General features: G+C 54.1%; 1 protein-coding gene across 22 annotated transcripts in view; it reads right to left on the bottom strand.

The window, feature by feature from the left end:
- CELF4 (CUGBP Elav-like family member 4) overlaps nt 1–20,972 on the bottom strand; it is a 307,083-nt gene that overhangs the window by 54,880 nt on the left and 231,231 nt on the right. For 13 of the 22 annotated variants that reach the window (XM_023510227.1, XM_023510233.1, XM_003784735.3 and 10 more), the window contains exon 3: nt 14,979–15,027. In XM_023510227.1, the coding sequence (XP_023365995.1) occupies nt 14,979–15,027 (49 nt within the window). Of the gene's footprint in view, nt 1–14,948; nt 15,028–20,972 lie in introns of all 22 variants that reach the window. The other 9 variants (XM_012802079.2, XM_023510223.1, XM_023510224.1 and 6 more) reach the window with 1 other exon arrangement.

Raw genomic sequence — 20,972 nt, 5'->3', positions numbered from 1 at the left:
CCTCACCCACACAGATGCTTCATATAAGCTTATGGAAGAAACACACTGAAGATGTGTATGAGTGTCTACTATTAATCAGATTTGGAATATTCTAGAAGGGCTGGCCAGGCCTGGAGTGTTTCATGAGAAGACAGGCTTGCAGGTTGTGCGGGGAAAGACAGTGGACATTGGGCAGTGTGGAAGGGGTGCAGCTGGGATTGCAGGAAGAGCCAAAGGGACCCATGGGGAAGATAGGAGTAACCCGGGAGGGCTTCATGCAGGAGGTGTATGGAGTGTAAGTGTGAGGACAAGCTGACAAACAAATGAAGAACCGGGAGCCCAGAATAAGGAAATGAGGGTTAGCATAGGCCTCTCTCAAGCTTCGGACACTACCAGTCCACCTGGGGAGAGGCACGTTCACTCTCAAGCTTCTGTGCCCATCAGTGGGGCCAGGAGTGAAGAACCCAGCTGGGGACGGTGTCTCTGGCACCACCCTTCCCTCACTTCTCTATCACTACCACCCTACTTGGCAGGGACACTTATTCAGGGCCATACCAGTCCCTGGGGGCAGCTATCTGCAAAGGAGCTGGATGGCTACCAGGTGGCTACTGCCCAGAAGGGAAGACAGGCTCAGGCAGGGTAAGTGGTGGTGAGGTGCAGAGGAACAAGTGGTGGTCCTGACTAACTACTGCAGGAATGGGGTTTCCGGGTGAGAGCCAGTGGGGCATGGCTCATGGTGGTCAGGGTGTGGTGGAGTTATGTCCTGGATGGGAGCCCTGGAGGTAGCTGCAGGGTAGAGGAGAGCAGCGGGAGGGGAAGGGGTGACATATAAAAATATCCAGGAGAAGTGCAGTGCTGGGCTACAGTGTTATTAAACTAAAGCATCTTATAAAACTCGAGCCATTAATAACAGGCTGCCGCCACGTCGGGGTAATTTATTCAAATTGCGGGTCCGGGATGGAGGAACAGATGTTTCAGAGCTGCTGGTGTCACTGAATGAGCTCCAGGCGAGGAGGGGGCGGTGCAGCGCTGGGAGGGGGACTCAGGCCTCCCCTTGGTCCTCCTAACAAAAGTGTCCACATTCCATAGCACAGGGAAACCTCCTGGGACTGCTGGACAGAGGAGGAGGGCAGGGCTCAGGACAGCAGATTTAGTTCAACAAATGCCAGGATAGAAAACTAGGGTCAGAGAATGTCCTGGCCCCTGTCCTGGCCTATGCGCACTGCCTGTCCTGTTCAGTTGAAATGCCAGCTCCTACATGAATTCAGCCCTCATTTTCCCAGACGCCAAGCCGGCTGGTGCTGGGAGTGAGATAGCCTGGGACTCAGAGGGGTATGAGCTGCTTCCCAGGGGCACCTGTGATAGCTGGTGACCCCAAGAAGTGAACTCTCAATAGTTTCATCTCTACAGTCGAGCAGTAATTCCTAAATCTTGGTCTAAAGAAAGAAGAAATAGAGTGACCTATGGGAGGCCCTGGCCCATGCTGTTAAGGTCAGTTGGTTTTCTGTACTGTCCCTCTGGTTTTCATTCATGGTTAGCTCAGTGCTTTGATTGGAAATTTGTTCCTATTTTCTAATTGTTCCATTGGTTTTACTCTGCCCTCAGACAGACTGTAAATTCCCCAGGCTGAGAATCACTGTGGTATACACATCAGTCCAGGCATGGAGTGCCCACAGTGGGCTCCCTCACTACTGTGTGTTGAACTGGCTGGGTAGGGCCCTGTAACTTTCTTCTCTGGTTGGGCAGAGGTACCAAAGCTCACATAGGCCTTCCCCTGGACTCAGCACAGTCTTCTGGGTTTGGCCAAACCTGGGTCCTAATGCAGAGCCAAGGCCTCAAGCTTGGGGTCTGGCCACAGTTTCCAGGACAGAGACAGGAACATCAGTGGGCCCTGGGGACCGACTGCCAAGACCTGGGGAAAATGATCTGTCCATGAAAGCCCTCCTGCCTGACTAAGCCTTTCTGGCAGAGCAAACATGGCCCCGTGAAGTTTCTGACTCTCATTCACTCCTTTCATGGGACTGTCTAATGCTGGAGGAGGGGGCATAGCTCCACTGAAGTCTCCTAGCTGTAAGTCTGAAGCTACATCTGGCTTTTAGGTGACTGACTGGATGGTGAATATGTCAATTTCTACTTCTTACCCTGCAACACCAGGACAGGAAATATAGAAAAGGCCTGGCAAATTCTGAGTGCTTTGACTCCCTATTTAAAATGTACGAAAAGAGATGTTCTTCTGCTTTCTCTACTTTGTGGATCTGATGACTGCCCACTGAGTGGGCTTAATGAGGGGCCCTGCCCAATCAAGGGTGCTCTGTGCCACCCCCTTGGGGTGCTGGGCTCCATGTCCACCACTGGCAGGAGGCCTCAGCAGCCCCTCATGACATGCCATGGTGAGTGTTGAGTGGATGAAAAGAAATGTTCCAGCTGGGGGCAGACATGTCTCATCCCACGGGGTCCAGCCTTGATAGTGCCACCATAACCTAACTAGGGGAGAACAAGGATGGCCCTTCTGTCCCCTATATAGCTCTGACCTGGAATGATACCCCTGGGGTGATAATCTGTGAGGGAGAGATTGCTGACGTGAATTCTGCTCTGGTTAAGGCAACATGAGTACTTTTGTCATATGCTGGGACCCCGAGAGAGGGCAGAGGGACCACCTTTATGGCCTCTGTAATCTGCTGACTCTGGCTGGGGGCTGGGGAGGGTACTGGATGTTGGAAGCCTAGGGTGGGGCTGAGGGGGCCACCAAGACCTCTCTGGGACAGGTGAGGGGAGGTGGGAGGCTGTGGTAGCAGGAGGGGCTTGTGCCTGCTCCCACAGTGGGGTGCTCCTGGTCAATGGCAGCTGCCTGCCCTATGCCTCTGCTCCGGGCAAATTGGACCTGCTCATAGCTCAAGGTTCATTTCAAATGAAGGAGAAAGCACAGCCCCACACTCGTGGGGCAATCAGCGTGCTCTGTGATGAATGGAGCCTGTGTCACTCAGCGAAAATGAATATTTCTTTGCGATAATGGCCAGATGGTAGCAACTCTCCGATCCAAATTAAAACATGCATGATAAATGCCAGGAAAACAGAGGAAGACAAAACCCCAACCTGGAGTGAATTCTCTCTATAAATCTTCCCCCCTGCGTCCCCCTCCCCCCACCACAGCGGCCCTGCTAATAGCCATTAAATTATTAAGATGTGCGGCAAGGAGAATGCCAATGTCAGTGGCATTGGCCGAACTGCCCACCCCCATGCCTGTGGGGCAGGGGGAGTAGGGAGGACACAGAGGGGGCTGCTTTCAGGTCCAGCAGGGAGCCTAGACGGTGAGAAGGGTCCTGCTTAGAGACACAGGTGGAGACGGGACAAATGGTGCCCAGCCAGCTTCTGTGGAAGCCCAGACGTGCCTGTCCTCAGGGAGGGCATAGTTGCCTTTGAGACACAGCAAAGTAAAGCCAATTGCCTGACTTTATGGTTCAGAAGGCAAGAAAGGGGTCTGATCTGGGACGGTCAGTGGGGGACAGCTAGAGGAAACATTCCAGTGGGTGGATGAGGGATGAAGGTTCTGACTGACGGTGAGGTGCCCGGTAGGTGGGAAGAGTCAGAGAGGACCACCCAAGGGTGGGCATGTCCCTGAAAGTGGGTATGTAGCTGGAGGTCTGAAGGCCACAGGTGGCAGGCATGGGGTCTATATGTCATAGTAACAAAATTGTTCCTGAACCTAAAGTTTCTTTCCCCACCCTCTACTCATCACTACATGGCAGGCGGCTGCACTGATCTCTGGTTGGTTTTCATGGTCCCTCCCTGCAGGTGACCAGTCTTCCTTGCTCCAGCTTCTGTCAATCACCAACCTCCTCCATAGTCTTCAGGACTCCCCATCATCTTCTGGAACCTGTAACTCTTTAGCCTGAAATTTCTTGGAACTTTCTCCTTAGGCCACTGACTTTCCTCTAGGGCAATAGTTCTAAACCTGTGAATTGCGACCCACAGGAACTGTATTAAAGGTCGTGGCATTTGGAAGTTGAGAACCACTGCTCTAGGCCATGGGATCTACAGCCCTGTTGTCAGCAGCTTCTCAGCTTAGAATACCTTTCAGCAGGGAGTCCCCTCCAGGAAGCCTTCCCTGCCTGCTCCAGTGTACACAGGCCTCCCCTTTGCCATTCATGCACACACTGTCTCCACTACTCATTTGGTGCTCTTAACGCCACCAACTGATCTCCATCTCCCAAACTGTGAGCTTCTCTGGCCCAGAGCTCAACAGAGGCTTGAAGGTGTCTCCCTAGACTCTCATGGGCCTGTCTGTCCTGGTCCATCAGGTCTGCAGAAGCAGATTATCTTTTGTGGTTTGAAGTTGCTTGCAGTTGGCCATCTATGGGCAGGCCGCTGGCCTCCTGAGACACCTGGGCCAGTTACCCAGTGTCAGGATTTGGTGTCCAGGAGGTTGGGATCATGAGTTTGCTCCTGAGAAGGGTCCCTGCTGTTCTCTAGGACTCTGCAAAGCCTTTCTAACTGTCAGGCCCCAGACAGATAAGGCTGACCGTTCAGGTTGACTCTCCTCAACCCGGGCACGCATGGGGTTTCTCCACTTGCCCCTCCCAGCTGACTCCACACCCAGCCGGCCACAGACAGGCTTCTCTGGCTATCAGCTGGCCTTGTGCCTAGGTCAGCTCAGAGCTTCCCTGAGGCCCCTACTATCCACCCATATCTCAAGGGCATGGAGGACGGGCTGAAGAACCTATCCTGGAGGCTGTGGTCAAGCCCCATCCTTTGTAGATCTAATGGTCCTCACTGATACTGGGAGAATGTCCTCTAGGTGACACCACCTTAGCACAGACCTGTGAGAACCCTGCAAGACATGCGGGCCTGTCCAGAAGGACCAGGGCGCACAGGCTGACAACTGGCCACAGGGTCCTGAGGAAACCACTTCTCTCTGAGCCTCATTTCCCCTCCCTGCAGGCCAGCTGCAAGGCACTCTAACAGGAGGCTCCAGATGACTTAATGGAAGACTGGGGCCCTGCTCGCTCTACCCATCTTCCCCTCACGGCCCAAGCAGCTGCTGCTACAGCTGTTGACTGGCCTCCATGTGCCTTGCTCTGGGCTGGGCAGGGAAGTAACAGCTCCTCTAAAGCAGCCAGGGCATATCTGACTAGGAGGACTGGGCAGAGGTTCATGTGCCTTGCTCTGGGCTGGGCAGGGAAGTAACAGCTCCTCTAATAGCAGCCAGGGCATATCTGACTAGGAGGACTGGGCAGAGGTTCATGTGCCTTGCTCTGGGCTGGGTAGGGAAGTAACAGCTCCTCTAAAGCAGCCAGGGCATATCTGACCAGGAGGACTGGGCAGAGGTGTAAACAAGAAACAAGATTCTAGAATGAGCTTGGTGGGCTTAGGCAGAAGAAGAGACAGATTCCCCCGACTGAGACGTTGTCTGTGTGCATGAGCACAGTGTGCATGCTTGTCTCTGTTTTCTGCCTTTGCCTATGACCCTTAGCCCAGATATGTCCTCTTGGTAAACCTGCCTTCCCCACAATCACCACCTCCAAGAAGCCTTCCTTGTCCTGCCCAATCCTGGTCATTAGCATGGTTATTATAGCGCTGGCCCTGAACACTGTGATTTCTATTCACACTTGTCAATCAAACCCTGTCAGAGGTCCTCAACCCTGCTACCACTTCTCTTTCCCCATGGACTGGACTCTAAAAATAAAATGACAATGGCAACAGCTGTCATCAGTGAAGATTCCACAGTTTGCCAATTGTGTTCCTCCTCAGCAGCTCTGAGGGGGTGTCGCCATCCGCTCTACAATAGGGGGATGCAGCTCTCGGGGGCAGGGCTATGCTGCAGGAGGGACCGATGATGAAGCTCAGCCCTGGCGATCTCCAAGATTTCTGATCTGCCAGCTCCTGCCGCCTCTGTCCCCTGGCTGAGCGACACTAGACCACTGTTTCCAAAACCCCTGTCACATCACTCCCCTGTCCAAAGCCTTAGAAGACTTCCTCTGCCTGATACATTTATTTGAAGCAGCTTCCACAAATCAGCATTCCCATTCTCGCCTTTACCCCACAGCAGACTCCCTATTTGGTCTCTGGGGGTCCTCCAAACCTGCTCTGGTTTAGATTATTTTCCTACTCCGGAAGCTCCTCTTTGAGCTCTTTGGGGTTCAGGGCCTCTGCCTCCTGAAGGCCCCGCAGGTGCTGCCTGTTCTGATCTCTGTGGTCCAGTCTGTCTCTTCTTTCTTCATCTCTTCACCCCACTCCTGTCCTGTAGTCCCCGGCACACCTCACCATTCCTGCATTGTCACTCTGCTGTTCCCGGTGGGGTGGGCCAGAGGCCAGGAGGGCATTGAACATGCCACAGCCATGGCAGGGCTGGCTCAGTGCAGCAGTAAGGACCTCTGGCCCAGGACTACCTGAGAATTCTCATCGTGCCCATCTCCCGGGCAAGTGGGGCTCTTTCTCCTCCACACTCACATAGTGCCCAGGACAGGATGCCACGGGAACGATGATGAGTGGGACATGAGAGGGCCGTGGTCCTCTCTCTCTGTCATTCCTATTCCTGGGCACACGGGCGTGAGGCAGCTTTTAAATATCATCCAGAAGCCCATTTGCTATGATTAATATCCCATTTCCCCTGAAACAATCCTTTGCTAAATTAGCCGGGGCCGGAGGGAATTTGCCGAGGAGCTGAGAGTCTCAACTTAACTTTCCAAATAGATTTAAAAAAAACTTCAAAACAAAATGCAGATCAATCAACACCCCCTCCCCCAGCTGAAAACCTAAAGTCCATTTAAATTCAGCAGGTTTGCAGTTAATTATATTTTCACACCTATAGCAGGAGTTACAGCCGTATTTATAATGTGTGTCTGCTCCACTGGAGCCGCCAACGGGCCCTCCCTAGGGACCCTTCCCCACCAGCCACATCCTTCCCAACCACAAAGACCTAGCTTCACGTAGCTGCTGTTTGGGTCCAGTTGTGTAAATACAGGAGGTTTCTTGGATTTTTAAAATTTATTTTACAGAGGGGCTTGGGAAGGAAAGGAGACAAAGGTTCATTTAAATTTTAAGCCAGAAGGAATAAGGATTATGGAAGAAAACCCCCCAGGGCAGAGGAACAGTGCACCATGATTTAGGAAACCTAAAACTTGCAAATGCTTAAAGAAAAAAATGGCAGGGATTGTGGTCAGATATGCAAGAGAACTTCCTGACCATCAGGGAAGCCAGGCCCTGGGTGGGCATTTGGCCTGGCCACAAGGTGTCAAATCTTTCAGCTCCTTTAAATCTTTCAGACCACCCGCAAAGGACCTCTCTGTCTTATGTCTGACACAAGCTTCTCAAACGGAACACTGTAATGTCTTTTTAAAAACATTAGCCCAAGGTAAATCTGAGATTCAAGTATATAAAAGATCTGCTGGGACATAGGTGTTCCAGGGAGGACCACATACAGCTTGAGAAATTCAGGTGGGGTTAGGACAGGAGAGGCCAGCAAAGCAAGGGTCCAAGCCCTGGCAGGGGGCAGGGCTGCTTTGCTTCTTGAGGGGCCTGGGTGAGAGGCAGACTCATAGATGGGGTAGAGCGGCTTCTGGGCCCCTCCAGGCCCAGGAAATGCTACGTCCTTGCCAGTGGGGCAGTTAGCTATGTTCCTAGCAAAAGTTGCCTTGGTTTAGGCTTATGCCTCCAAAGGGACCCTGGGCAAGAATACAGCTGTGGAAGAGTGTGGTGCTGGCATCATCCCAAGGAGGCCAGGACACCTGGGTCTGGTAGGAGAATGGGGAAATGCACCCCCAGACACATACACTTGTACGCCTCCATGGGCCACAAAGGGAACCCACACTCAGCCCAGCTTTCAGGGGCTTCTGTGGGACAGAAAGGGTGGGTGTGGGTGAGGGCGGGATATTTTCCTCCCTGAGGTGGAGACTCCTTTTCCAGGCGGCTGCTTTGAGGCCTTGGTCACTGGACACCTTACACCTTCTGGGCTGGGGTGGGATTAGCTCTGCTTACCCTGGGGTCTCCTCGGGCAAAGTACACACCAGCAGCCCCAAATTAGAGGTCAGGATGAGCCGGACCCAGGGGTAGACGCTTTGTTTCTTATTGACTCAGTATAATTTCAGATTAATCTTCACTGTGCTGTGGCCCTCCAGCTCTGTGTTTCTCTGCAACCCCTCCTGCCTGGGCCAAAGCCTTCCTCAGCAGAGCCCTGAGAGGTTTCTGTCTGTCCCGAAGCTTTCCTCTCATGAGCTATTTGTTCCCTCCTAAGACTGGAATTCCTCCTACGATTGGCTTCTGTACATTGAATTTTCATAACGTGGGAGCCTCTTGGATGTCTATTTCATCTACACACTTGCTAAACTGACTTCCTAGTACGTGGAACAGAACAGCTAGGAGAGTGTGGAAGTGAGAAATCCCGTACTGGGAGGTCACCAGTTGCAGCCGTGGGTCTCCCCAGGCATTCCCTGGGGGTCTGGCCCATGGCAGCGGCTTGCAGCTGCCCCGCCTGGGTCCATAGCCCCCAGCTGGTCGCCAGCAGACCCGTGAAGACCCTGTGGACAGCATGTTCATTGTCTGTTTAGAAATAAAATAATGCTCGGAGGAGTAATGAGGAATTTAATAGGATTTTAAAAGCCACAGGAACTGATAGGGCTACAGATGGCGGAGGGGCCGGGAGGACGGAATCAGCCGTGGGTTTATGGTGGTGAATGTGCCCTTGGGGAGGGCCTGGGAGCTGTGACACACGCACTGTGTCCAACCTCATTAGCTGGCCCAGCGGGACTCCTGCTGCCACACCAAAGCTGCTGCGGTGAGCAGCGAGGACACCCTGAAGGTGCCTTAGGTGTACTGGGCAGCAGTGTAGGCTGCAAGACTCAGCTGGCTGACCGGCTCAGCCAGCGTCTGCCTTGGGGATGACTCATAGGCGGTCACACCTTCTCCCAACCGTCTCATGTCCTCCTCACCCTTGCCCATGTCCCATTAGAGATAGGCTGAGAGACAGGGACACAAGAGGGGCTCCCAGGTCTAGAGACACAGGCTGAGGGACCAAATGGGATGGGCAAAGGGGTTGGTCAGCCAATCCTGCGGGACTTAGGGGTAGGGTGGGGTGATACAACAGGGGTCCTTTCACCCACAGAAGCTTCCCGGGGGTCTGCATACAGGTCATTGGACTATCCCTCCAGGGCGTCCTTCCTGGCTGATGCTTGGGGCAGCCTCCCTGCAGCCAGTGCAGGACAACAGGCTTTCATCACAGCAAGCTTAGCCCTACCCATGGTCACCTGACTCCCTCCGGGTTCTCAGCTTCAGATTTCACTGCTCTCCCTGGGACTGATAAAGGCATCCTCAGGAAAACATGCCCCATTGGCCGGGAGCACTTGGAAGCCCCTTGATGGGGCTAGAAGCCTCTAGCTCGGGCCTCACCCTTCACAGCCAAAGGTCTGCTGACAGCTGGTGACTTTATTTGGCGGCTTCTCTATGTAACTGGGCCTGATTCTGCTATAGAGACAGCCACCTGTGTGTGTCTGTGAGCGAGCGTGGTTTCTTGTTCCTGTGCCTGGGGAGAGGGGGAGGCCATGGTGGCAGATGGCTGTTTCCAACCTTGCTGTAGTCCCTTTGGATGTAGTCCCAAAGCCAGACCTGGCCCCTTCTGAGCCTGTGCCTTTGGGGACAGTGAACTGCCAAGAGTTGGGCCTGTTATCTTGAGGCCCTTTTGGACACAGTCTCTACTTTGCTTCTCATGTGGCTGATAGGTAGAAAGAGACAAAGGGAACTTGCAGGACAGTCAGAGATAGAGACAGGCCCAGAAACATGGTAGGGCAAAAAGGCAGGATGAGCGGAGGCATTTGGGTGCCCTTGGGATGCCCACGTTCCAGGACTCTTGCTTAGCCACCTAGGTTTCTAACTTCTCCAACTTGTCCTGCCTCCCCAGCCAGATACCTTGCTGCTTTTTCTGTCATTTCGGGTTGATGAGATAAAACCTGGTAGCCCCAGTCTCTGCCCTAATCCCAGCCTCGCTGCCCCAGGAGAGGACATTTCCATCCCACATCAGTGCCTTTGTCAGTGTGTGAGTGTGTGGCCTGCTGTGGGAGAGTAGGTGGTGACAGCATGGCATGGATGAGGTCCACATTGGCTAAACCTAAGTGTGATGGTTACTGTGAGGAGGTGGGATGGTTTCTGAGGATGGCTAGGGAGATGGCACCCATCTGTACTCTGCTAGACCTGACCCAGTCTCCACCATTCATCCCTTCCTTAAGTATCCCTGCCTGGCTGGGTCCCACTCTGGAGACACATCCTGAGCAGGTTAACCGCCTAGGGTTAAGCCATCAGAGCCTCTGCTCCACCTCTGACCACCTGAAAGGAGCCCCCACATCTGACTACAAGAGCTTGGTGAGAGACTTCCCTGTCCTCTGGCCTTACCACTCACCTGGTCTAAGACCTGGGAGGAGGTTGGGACTGTAGGGCAGCTCACGGTGGGCACCTTCAGCTCTTGGGGGGTAGGGTGTGCCTGGAGGCCAGGAAGCAGAGGACATCACAGTACATACCCTAGGAAGGCAGCATCACCTCCGAGGGGGCCAGCTGCCAAGTCAGGGCAGGTGGGGAGGGGCATGCCCTCTACCTGTTTTTTCTCTGTCCCCAGCCTGCCTCCCTCCCCTGGTTAGTGAATTGGTTTGCTTATTTTGGAGGTGAATCTGTGTTTAAACACAACCCGCTCCAGCATGCTCTGTGGGGTTAACTGGATCCCCTGTGCAGAGGGATAGCCCCTGGGAGAGAGGGGTCTCTCTTTTGGTTTTCTTTCCCTGCCTAATTGGAGCCCTGAGTTCTAGTGGTGGTAGTAGGGGACCTCTCTCTTCCTGCCTGGAGACATTACGGTTGTGATGGCCTCTTTGTATCTGTGACCCCCCCATCAAGATCAGTGGCTCCAGCTTCTGATGCATTCAAGGCCCCATTTTCATTTTGTGCCCTCACTACCTTCTGTCAAGTCCATACCTCTTTGTCTAATTCCCACCTTTTCCAGGAAGCCCTCCCTGCTTGCTCAGCCATGGGGAGCTCTCTCTTCTCTGACACACTCCTTCCTGGTCTTTCATGTCTCTTGGGTAAGTCTGGACCTGCTTTCTTTGGCTCGGACTCTCCTTCTTTCCCTTCAGCCACCTTGAGAATGGACAAGAGGTCTGACAAATACCCACCGGTGCCTTCTCACAGTTCCTGAACCACTACTCTGAGTCTGAAAGTCCCTCTGGGTGTGTGTGTGTGAGAGAAGAATGTGTATAACCTGGGTTCTGGTGGCTGACAGCCAGGAGTTAGAATTTTACTAGTTTCTGTGTGCCCTGGAACAAGTTGTTCCTTGGTTTGTACCTGTAAGTGAGGTTGTTGTGAATATGGATTACACATATTTGGGTAAAACCCTCAGCCTTCAGTCAGTGCTCTGTAAATAGCAGCCTCACTGGACAACGATACCTCTGACCTGCACAGGTGAGGAGGTGGCGGCCTGGAGGTGGGTAGGCGTGCCTGGGCCGGAGCTCACTCTGGCCAAAGATGGGACTAGAACCCTGGAACAGAACAAGAATTGCTAGCCTGTACTTTCTGAGGCACTTCAGCAGAGCACCTAGCCAGCCATATCCTTATATACCTGTATCTCCACTCCCACTCTCCCAGTGGTTAGGCTGGAGTTAACCTCACACCTGAGAGGAAAGAGCCACACTGCTGACCCACTCCTGACAGGACAGTGGCCCGTCAGCAAGAGCTAACAATCCACCCACATCAGAGACTGGAGAGTGCGAAGGCAGAAGCTGCCCTGCCCACACACCAACCTCCTGCCGGCACTCAGTTGCACACCCTCTCCACCTCATGGGTGACCCAGAGATGCTTCTAGAAGTTTGGGACCACAGGAGGCTATGCAGCGGGCCCCAGCCTCCCCTAGGCAGGGAGAGCCTTCCTCCTGTCTCCCTGGCCCACAGCCCCTATAGGTTTCCAAATCCTACACAGAAAATGTACCTCTCTGAGCTGCTCATGGGTGTTGAATTCACTTGCAGGGCAGCTGGGCATCCTAGAGGCACCCATGTCCATGTCCTTAGGACTTCTGGGATACTTAGCCTGAGCTAGGGAAGGGGCTCCCTGCTGGGCCAGGGCTGGCCCCATCTTCTCTCCTCCCATGTCCCTCCTTCTCTGGCTGTGCCCCTTTCCTCCTCACCTCTCTGCTTCTCTCCTTCCTCCCCATCACACCCCTCCTCACCTTTCTTCATCCCTTTCTCCTGGTCTCTTCTCCTCTCCCCCATTTCTTCCATCTTTTCTTTTCTTTGCTCATCTCTCCTCCAACCCCCAGAAGAAGTATTTAATGGCTATTAAATTATTTTAAACTAACTTTCTTTTTTTTTTTTTTTAAATGGCTTAGTGCTGACTCAGGACCATCTCAGTGTTTAATATTGAATATGCAATTAATAGATAGATGTTTAGGGCTGGCTCTCTGCTTCTACTGTAGAAAGGATAAAAGAGCTGATTAATCTGGTTTGGGGCAAGTGTCAGCCGCAGGAGATATATAGGACAAAGGAGATGAGGTTAGCAACTTGAAGTCAGAGAGCTCTCCCCTCCCAACTAAGTTAAAGGGGGGAAAAGGTTTGAGTTAGAGCTCAGTGAGGCCTTACTGGGCAGAGGGGATTCCTGACACCCCACTTTGGTCTGCAGAAGGCTGGCTGGACTTAGTGCACCTTCCTAACCCCATCAGGGCCTGGCTTGATGGGACTTTGTTCATGCTACCCCTACTTCTTCAGATGTGGCATCTCCCTCCTTCAAGGTCGAAGTGCCACCTTCTCAAGTGTCACCTTCTCTGAGCCCTCTGGCTGCCCTCGCCTCCAGGACCCCCTCTTTGGGACCTACTCAGAGCTATCTGCCTGTCTGGGGGATTTTCTCCTGCCATAGCCCCCTGGTGTGCTACCTGATAGGGAGCTAGCTGCAGGTGAGCACTGCATGCCTGGATGACTTGGGCGCTGACTCCTGGACCTGCCTCCTGGAGACAGTCTCTTGGAGAGGCCCCTTGCTCTGTATGGGCCTCCTGAGCTCTGGAGAGGCCGAGTAAGGGCAGCACTCCTCTCACTGCCAAGGAAGAGGCAGGAGCCAGCAGCACAAGCCAGGGTGGGCTTTGCTCATTCAGCTCCTTCATGCCTGAACCATTTTAACTCAACCAGCTGGACCTTGACTACTGGGGTCCTCAGGACCAAGCCCTGGTGAGGAGGGGGCTGAGCCCTAGTGGCCTTGTATCTGGAACAGCAGCCTGACTGAGGGGCTGAGGGAGTGCCCTGGGAGGGACCCAGGTCCCAGGGGCAAGCAAACAAACTGTGGTCACACTGAGGTCCTTCCCAAGACAATTGGCTTTCCAAATTGGCAAGTAGCTTTTGCCTATTTTATTTTTTGTCCTTAATTTCCTGGTAAATTTTTTGAGGAGAAGGAAGGTGAGAGAGAAATCCCTCAGCCTGGCAGAGCTAAAGGGCTGGAGAACCACGGGGCATAGGGCCTTGAGGCTGGGAGGGGAGGTAGACATGGGCACCTGCACCAGAGTTGGGGGGGAGGGCAACTCCTGGTCAGGAGGCAGAGGACAGCTGTGGCTGGTTGCCCCGTCCTGCTGCCTGGGCCTTAATGCTGGGCCCACCTGCCCTATGTGGAGGGAGGGAAGGCTGAGACAGCACTTTGGAGGGAGGAAGGGCCCAAATGATGTTGCCCTCTCAGGGAGGAAGGGCCCCAATTCCTTACAGTCCTCTCAGTAGCTTTCTGAATTTTTTCTAACTCCTCCTAAGCAGTTCCTGTTTGTGGGGAGGAAGGGCAGGAAGTCCAAGGCCTCTCTCATTGTGGGAGTAGGCTGGAGGCCTCTGTCCTCCAAGGGTGCTATTCCAATGTGTGGCTGCTATGCTCATGTCCTGGCCAAGCCTCTTTTTGGGGTTCTTGACCTGATTGATGCCTCAGTTTGGCTATGTGTACGGTGCAGTGGCTGAGAGAGTATGTATGGTTCAGGGCAGAGACCCAGTGGGGGCCTGCTAGGGATAAGGACCAGTGAGAGGTATACAGGTGCTCAGGAAGGGAGGGGGCAACCAGCAGGGGCCTGCAAATTTTCTCCCCCCCCCCGCTGGGCACTATATTCCTTGGAGGGAGGATTCACTGTAGGAAGAGGTAGTACCTGGGTGGTGGAAGCCTGACGGTTGGCACTGGAGGTACTTTCTTTGCCATCTCTTCTCCCTTTATTTCTTTTAACATTGCAGCATGTTTTGATCTGAGCTGGAGAAGCCTAGGACAAGTTATGCCCAGGGTGGGCTGAGGTTATTCCTGGGGCTGAGGTAGTGGTGGGCAGTATAGCCACCAAGGCATTGCACTGGGAGGGTGACTGTCACCTGGGGACAAAGCTGCCCCTGGTGGCCACCTACCTCGCCCTTCCATGCTGGGCTTCAAGGTGAGGCAGTACCTCAACCCAGCTCCCCCCAGTGGGGCTCAGCAATCCCATGCCAGGCTCTGATGGCTGTCAGGTTCTGTGGTGAGCATTTGGGGGTGAGGCTGTGTCTTCTTCTGTCGCCTTCCTGATATCTCTCTGCCTGCTTGTATTTATCTCCAGGACCTTCCGCTCAGTGCTCCCATGCCCCCATGTGTAGCCCTTCAGATTTGCCGCCCATGGCCTGAGTTCTAATGCTCGGCTGCAACCATTTCCTACCTCCCTTTCAATGGTTCAAGCCAGGGTATATGGGGTTTTGCTTGGCAACACAGAGATGGGCACACCTTTTTGGGTGTCCTAATGAGGGCAGAATGCCTAGGATGTGCTACTGGTTTGCTCAGAGAGGCACAAACCCCACCATCTGGCAAACCTCAGCCACTCCCTTCCTCCACTCTCTGCACACAGTAGTCCAAAGCCCTGTTCCCAACCCCAGTCACAAGGCCCACGGTGGGGCAGGAGGAGGAGGAGGCAGGGAGTCGCTGCATCGCTGCGTGGGGAACAGGAGGGAAGGGGAGAGGGGCAGAGACAAGTGGGCCCTCACGTGAAGGGGGCTGGCGCAGGCAGCTACTACCTCCTCGGCTCTCGCTGTCCGCAGGCTTCACCTGGATGGGCCGGTTCATCTGCAACAGAGCAGAGGGGACAGTGTTAGAGCAGATCCTGAGTTCAGGGGCGCGGTGCGCCCAGGCCACGCCCACTCGGCATGCCACCACCCATACCCCACGCCTGCCCCTCCATCACACAGCCTGGGTCGTCCTCTCAGGGAATGTCTCTGGACTGGACACTCTGAGTGACCTCCTCGGCCCACTTTGAGCAATCCTTGCTACCCTGTAATATCAGCATCCAAACTTTTTTTTTTTTTTTTAAAGATAAGCTTTATTTATTTATTTTTGCCATTTTTGGCCCGGGCTGGGTTTGAACCCACCACCTCTGGCATATGAGACCAGCGCCCTACCCTTCTGAGCCACAGGAGCCACCCAGCATCCAAGCTTAACAGAAATACCTGACCAGCCCTTCTATGGCCCAACAGTCCCAATGTCCCCAAAGCAGATCTTTGACTCAGTCCTGGTGCACTCAAGACATCTGGCTGGTTTATGACTGCAGTCGGACCCCTGCAGGCCAGGACGCGGCCTTGAGCCTCACCCCACCCCATGCCGACTTGCAGACATAGCCTGTGGGTCAGGGGTGGTTAAGGCTCGGGGCATCTAGCTGCTCAGTTGGAGCAGAGCTCAGGGCTGGGGCTCCTCATTGCAGCCAGGGCTGTCCCCTCAGGGTGTGTGCGGAGTGGAAACGGCTACTCGCGCGGTGTCTGGGAGCCAGGAGGACTGGATGGCAGGGACTGTCTGACTACACCTGCGGCCTCTCTTGGGGATCCGTGTCAATGGCCCATTTAGGCCACTAGGGGTCTCTGGACTCCGAGCTTCGGGCTCCGCAGCGGGCTCTAGCCCTAGTTCTGAGGTGCCAGGGCGGGTTACAGCCCGGAGGGCCCACGGTATTTTAAACAATGAAACGGATAGGGGTCACGCAAATGGAAATAGGCTGTATGTCCTTGCCAGTTCTTCTGCCTGACACGCGCCTCCCTGGTCCCTTACTAGGTTTGCGTTTCTCTAGTGAACTTAGGCCCTAAAAGGCAGGTGGGCGCGACAAACACCCCCATTGTAGAGACGGAGAGGCTGAGGCAGGGAGAAGCCCACGCGCTTCCCACAGCCACCCGTGGCGGGGCGAGGCTGGGGACCCAGGTCTGCCTGAGCTGTTTCTGGGCTTCTGCCCTGAGCCTGGAGACTTTTCCTTGCCAACTCCCTCCGGTACCGGGGCGGCCAGCCAGTCACACGCTTCCTCCTGCCTTCCGGTCTAGGATTCGAAGTGAGCTTGGCTGCGTCAAGACAACTGGGTGGGGGAGTGTGGGTGCCCGTGACTCAGCAGGACGAAGACAAGGCCAGGGGAAGGGCAGGGCAAGGAAGGACAGAGACAGGAGGCAGGACGCGGCAGACGGGAAGGAGGCCAAACAGCTGGGCAGCAGGACAGGACTCTAGGCCGGTGCGCCGAGGGGCAGAGCGCCATCGTTCACCCTCAGGCCCCCACTTGACACCGTGATGGATGCGGGGAAAGAAAGGCCTTTGTGTGTGAGTTCTGGCAAACTCTAGTCGCAGGAGGAGGAGGCACACGGTGACGGTTCTGGCTTGCCAGGAGACACGGGCTACGGCAGAAAGATCCAGGAGCCCCAGTGCTTTGGGACTCAGCCTCCCACCCTTTTCTAGGCTGCCCTTTCCTCCTGAAACATGCCATCCTTCTAGGGATCCCCCAAAGTCTCAATATTCTCCTGCCCCTGGAAGGCCTGAGGTTGGTATTCTCTTGGACAGATTTCTACAGCTTTCTTGCTTATGTAATTTCATAATTCTCTGAGGTAAGGATTATTATTTCTCCTTCTTTTTTTATGAGAAAACCTGAACTTGGAGGAACAGTAGAAATAGCATTAGTGGGTGGGCAGCCATGGTGCTACCACTGCAAAGGCCAGTGGCCGCTCCACGCTTCATCTTCTATGACCCCAGCTGTTCCAGGGGAGGGGACCCAAGAAGAAGGAAGTGGAGATGATGGCCATCTGGTAAGAAAGTTTGGGGCCAAGTCCTTCAGGCCGTCACAGGGAGTTCACCCTCTTCTGCCCTACTCCCCATGTGTAGCCCCAGACCTTGCACCACTCCCACTCCAACTCCTAGCACTGTCTTCTGCCAGGCCCAAGTCCTGGCCTGCAAGCTTCCCTGCTCACCCTCCTCCTAGATCCTCCTCTTGACATTCTGTTCATTCTTTGAGGCAAGTCCCCAGGGCCCTGGTAATGGATTAAAGTGTGTGCTCCCCAAAACCATATGGGGAAGCCCTAAAACCTCATGTGACTATGAAGTCGGACAGTTAAGGTCAGAACTCACCCTAGAAAAGGTACTATATATCTCATTGCTGAATATTGCCAGGGTCACCTTCAAAGGACTCCCTTGGGGAAATTAGGCACTGACACTAGAACCTAGTCCACTCCCCAAAGCACTTTTACTAGGATGAGTTTGTAAACTTAGTTGTCAGAAATCGCATGATGACATTCCAGAGAAAGAGTTCCAAAATTGCCTTGAAAGGTGGACTAGGCATTGGCATTGATGCCTCGCTCCCCAGGGGAGTGCTGTTAAGGAGACAGTAGCCATGCTCAGCAGTGAGCTATGTAGCACTTTTTCTAGGATGAGTTTGCGAACTTAATTGTCCTGAACTCATAAACTTGTAAAGAGGGCCTTTAAGGAAGTACTTAAAGTGAAATGAAGTTCTAAGGTCATGACTGGTGTCCTCCTAAGAGCAGGAAAGGTCACCCGAGATGTGCACACAGAGAAAGGGCAATGTATCTCCAAACCGGAAGAGAGCCCTCACCAGAAACCAACCCCGCCCACACCTCGATCTTAGACTTCTAGCCTCCAGAATGGTGAGAAATACATTTTGGTCTTTTAAGCCACCCAGTTTGTGGTATTTTCTATGGCTACCCTGGCCAGCAAGTAAGTCCCCTCAGCCATGAATCCCACCTGGTACTCCAGTGGGAAGGGCACCTACCCCTTTTCCATAGAGAAGGTACAGGGCAGCAAAGGGACACCCAAGGCTGGGCATTGGCTTGCCAAGGGAGGGGGTTCAGGATGTCCCACCAAGGCTGGGCATTGGCTTGCCAAGGGAGGGGGGTTCAGGATGTCCAGGTCTCCCAAAGGATACACAACACTTGAGAACAATAGCAGCTGCTATGTACATTATATTGCTAGATTATCATAACTTTTCTTAGGATGTATATGAATAAATTAACTTCAGTCAAGGAAATGGAGTTTCAGAGCGGTTAAGAAACTAGCTTGTGGTCACCCAGATGGTAAATGGTGTTATCAAGATGAACCCAGAACTCCTGATACCCACCTATGCATTCAGGAGGAGCTGAAACCAGGCAGAGGGAGAGCGAGACTGGTCCCAGAAGAGTTCAAAGCAGAGGGTGAGGAGGAGGGGAGGGGTACAGGGGCCAGATGAGAGGTTTAGCCTTCCCCATCAGATATGGGAGGAGGCTGTGAGAAGCAGCAGCAGAGGGGTGTGGACAGAGGGCTCTATCCAAACAGCAGGAAAGTGTGTGGAGGACATGGGAGGGAGGTCCTGCTCCAGGAGGCTCCACTCCTGGGGTTAGAGCATGCTGGGGTTGACAACTCATCTTTAAGGGGGAAGGCGGGGACCATGAGAGAAGACTCCTTTCTGGCATCTCATTTCTGGGTTCCATGCTGGGCCTCTCTATTGGGGCCTGAGAGCAGTTGGGGTGAGTCCTGCAGTTGGCAGGGCTAGTATAGAGCTATTTCTGACGTGGCAGATCCCTTTTGCCCTAGTAAATCAAATGTGGCCAATGGAGTCTCCCTGTGAATAGAGCCTTCCATGCTAGGGGCACAGCACCTGTAGGCAGCCAACCCACTGTCCCCTGTCCTTGGTACGTGTATGCTTGCCATGCTCTGCCCTGTGCTTCCTGACCATGCCAACCCTGGACAGTGCCCAGACCCCTTGGTGGTGGACTTGCTCACACGCAGGCCACTTTGCTTCTGTCCCGTTGCACTGCAGCCCCCAATTCCTGACAGCAGGGATCTGGGGCCTCAGCCGGCCTCCCACCTGCCCTTAGCCACAGCTAGGCACCCATGGGGTGCTCCAAACACACTGGTGGAGCAGACCTGAACTAGCTCCCGTGCAGCTGTGGCTCCTGAGGTCATTTTTCATGTCCTATTATAATCTGAGGGTGGTCAGCATCCAGACGGCCTTTGCGGGGCCTGTCAGAGAGGCGCCGAGCTCGATGGTGAGATAAAATACTGCCTTGTGCTTTCTTAATTCTCAGCAGAAATAAAGTGTCAGGCTCAGTCAGGAAGATTTCTCAGCTGCAGCAGGCTCCGTGCAGGCAGCTCTGGCCTGACAAGAGACCACCCTCCCTCCCCTGCTCCTGGGCTGGGCCCTGGTCCAGCCTTGTCAAGTCCTGCTCTGAGGAGGGTAGAGTGGATACAGCAAGTTTGTCCTGGGAGAGGAGGCCAGGCCTGGGAGAGAGGACAGGGAGCACTTAGGGATGGAGAGAGGGGAGGCAGGGACAGCAGAGCATCTGGGGACGAGGGAGGAGAGAGAGGGGAGGAGGTCTAGAGGGGTGGGTGCCTTATCCTTGCCTTTCTTGTGATTTTGCCCCTCTGGACCCTGGCCACAGCCCCAGGGCCCTTTGGGGCCTTTTCTCCTCCTCCCCTTTCCACTTTGTCCACCCCTTCCCTCAACCAGTGTGCTAGTTCTCCAGGAGAACTGGGCCTGTGGCTGGTGGCAAGCTAGCCTGGGTGCCTTCACCCAGTTCTCTTTGTGAGATGTTGTCCATGTCCCCATGGATGCCCTGTGGCCTTCAGTCCAGGTCCTCCTCCAGGTGCCTTAGGGATCTTTGGTAGCTAGGGATGCCTTCCCTGGGTCAGACACCCAGGGTCAGTCCTCCAGGGATGTCACTAACCCCCATGAACTGTGTTTCTGCTTCTAGCTGGGTCCCCTTGGGTGAGCAAGTGGCCCCAGCCTGGACTACTGTCTCTGCTCCTTACTCACTGGAGGGCAGGTGGGTGGAGGCTCCTTCCCTGGCCCCTCCCACTTTGGCTGTGCCCCCCTCCCCCAGCCCACTGCCATTTTTGCATCAACACATATCCATGCATTAAACAAGACATTCCATTAATTTCTTCATCATCATAACTTAAGCTGGGACATACCCTTTAAATATTCATTCAGCTATGAAAACTGGGCATTAAAATTTTAATAATGTCAAGCTCATTTGAACCAGGCTCCTTGGGGACGATTACGATACAATTAGAATAAATACGATGATTGAGCTGGTCGAAAGGCTTCACCTGTCCAGGCTGGCTCCCTGTGAAGAAAGCCTTATCGCTGGTAGACAGACAGACCGGCAGCTGAGTCCAGACTGGCACTTCCCTGATTCCCTCTTCCTATGGTGCTACCAAGTCTACCCCTATAGGTGCCCAGCAGCCCTAAGGACCAGGCTGGGGGACCCTCTAGGAAGATGGCCCTGATTAACCCAGCTAGTCCCCGCTGTTCCCCTCCTAGTCTTTCTGGTCCAGCTTGGGCTGTGCTCGCTGAGTTGGTGAGTGCGCATCACTTTCCTGTCTCTGTACTTCCTCTCCCCTGCCTTACTGGGGTCTCCATGAGGCTGGGGTGAGCACCCCATCAGGGCAGGGCCAGCCTATGGAGGCTCCCTGTGGTCTCTCCCTGTGGGCAGCCAACTGTGTTCTGCCACTAAAGGAAGGGGCTCATCTGGCTCCCTCTTCTGCTGCAGCCCCCTTCCTGAAGGCTGGCATGGGGACTTGGAGTGGGGCTGGGCCTCCCTTGTCCTCACTGCCTGTCACCTGCCTAGAGATGGTGCTGGAAAAGGTTCCAGGGGCGTCTGCTCCTGGATTCCCCCCACCCCAGCATGGCCCTCACTGCCCACAGAGCCTCAGGCCCCTCCCAAGAGCTGGCTGGAGTCCATGTTATCTCCTTCTGCCTCACACAGGGCCCCTAGCATGAT

The sequence above is a fragment of the Otolemur garnettii genome, unplaced genomic scaffold (genome assembly GCF_000181295.1).
Source record: "Otolemur garnettii isolate 467f Iridium unplaced genomic scaffold, OtoGar3 scaffold00012, whole genome shotgun sequence".
In the NCBI taxonomy this organism is placed as follows: domain Eukaryota; kingdom Metazoa; phylum Chordata; class Mammalia; order Primates; family Galagidae; genus Otolemur; species Otolemur garnettii.
Note: the sequence above shows the minus strand (reverse complement) of the source record. Positions and strands in the feature narration are given on the sequence as shown.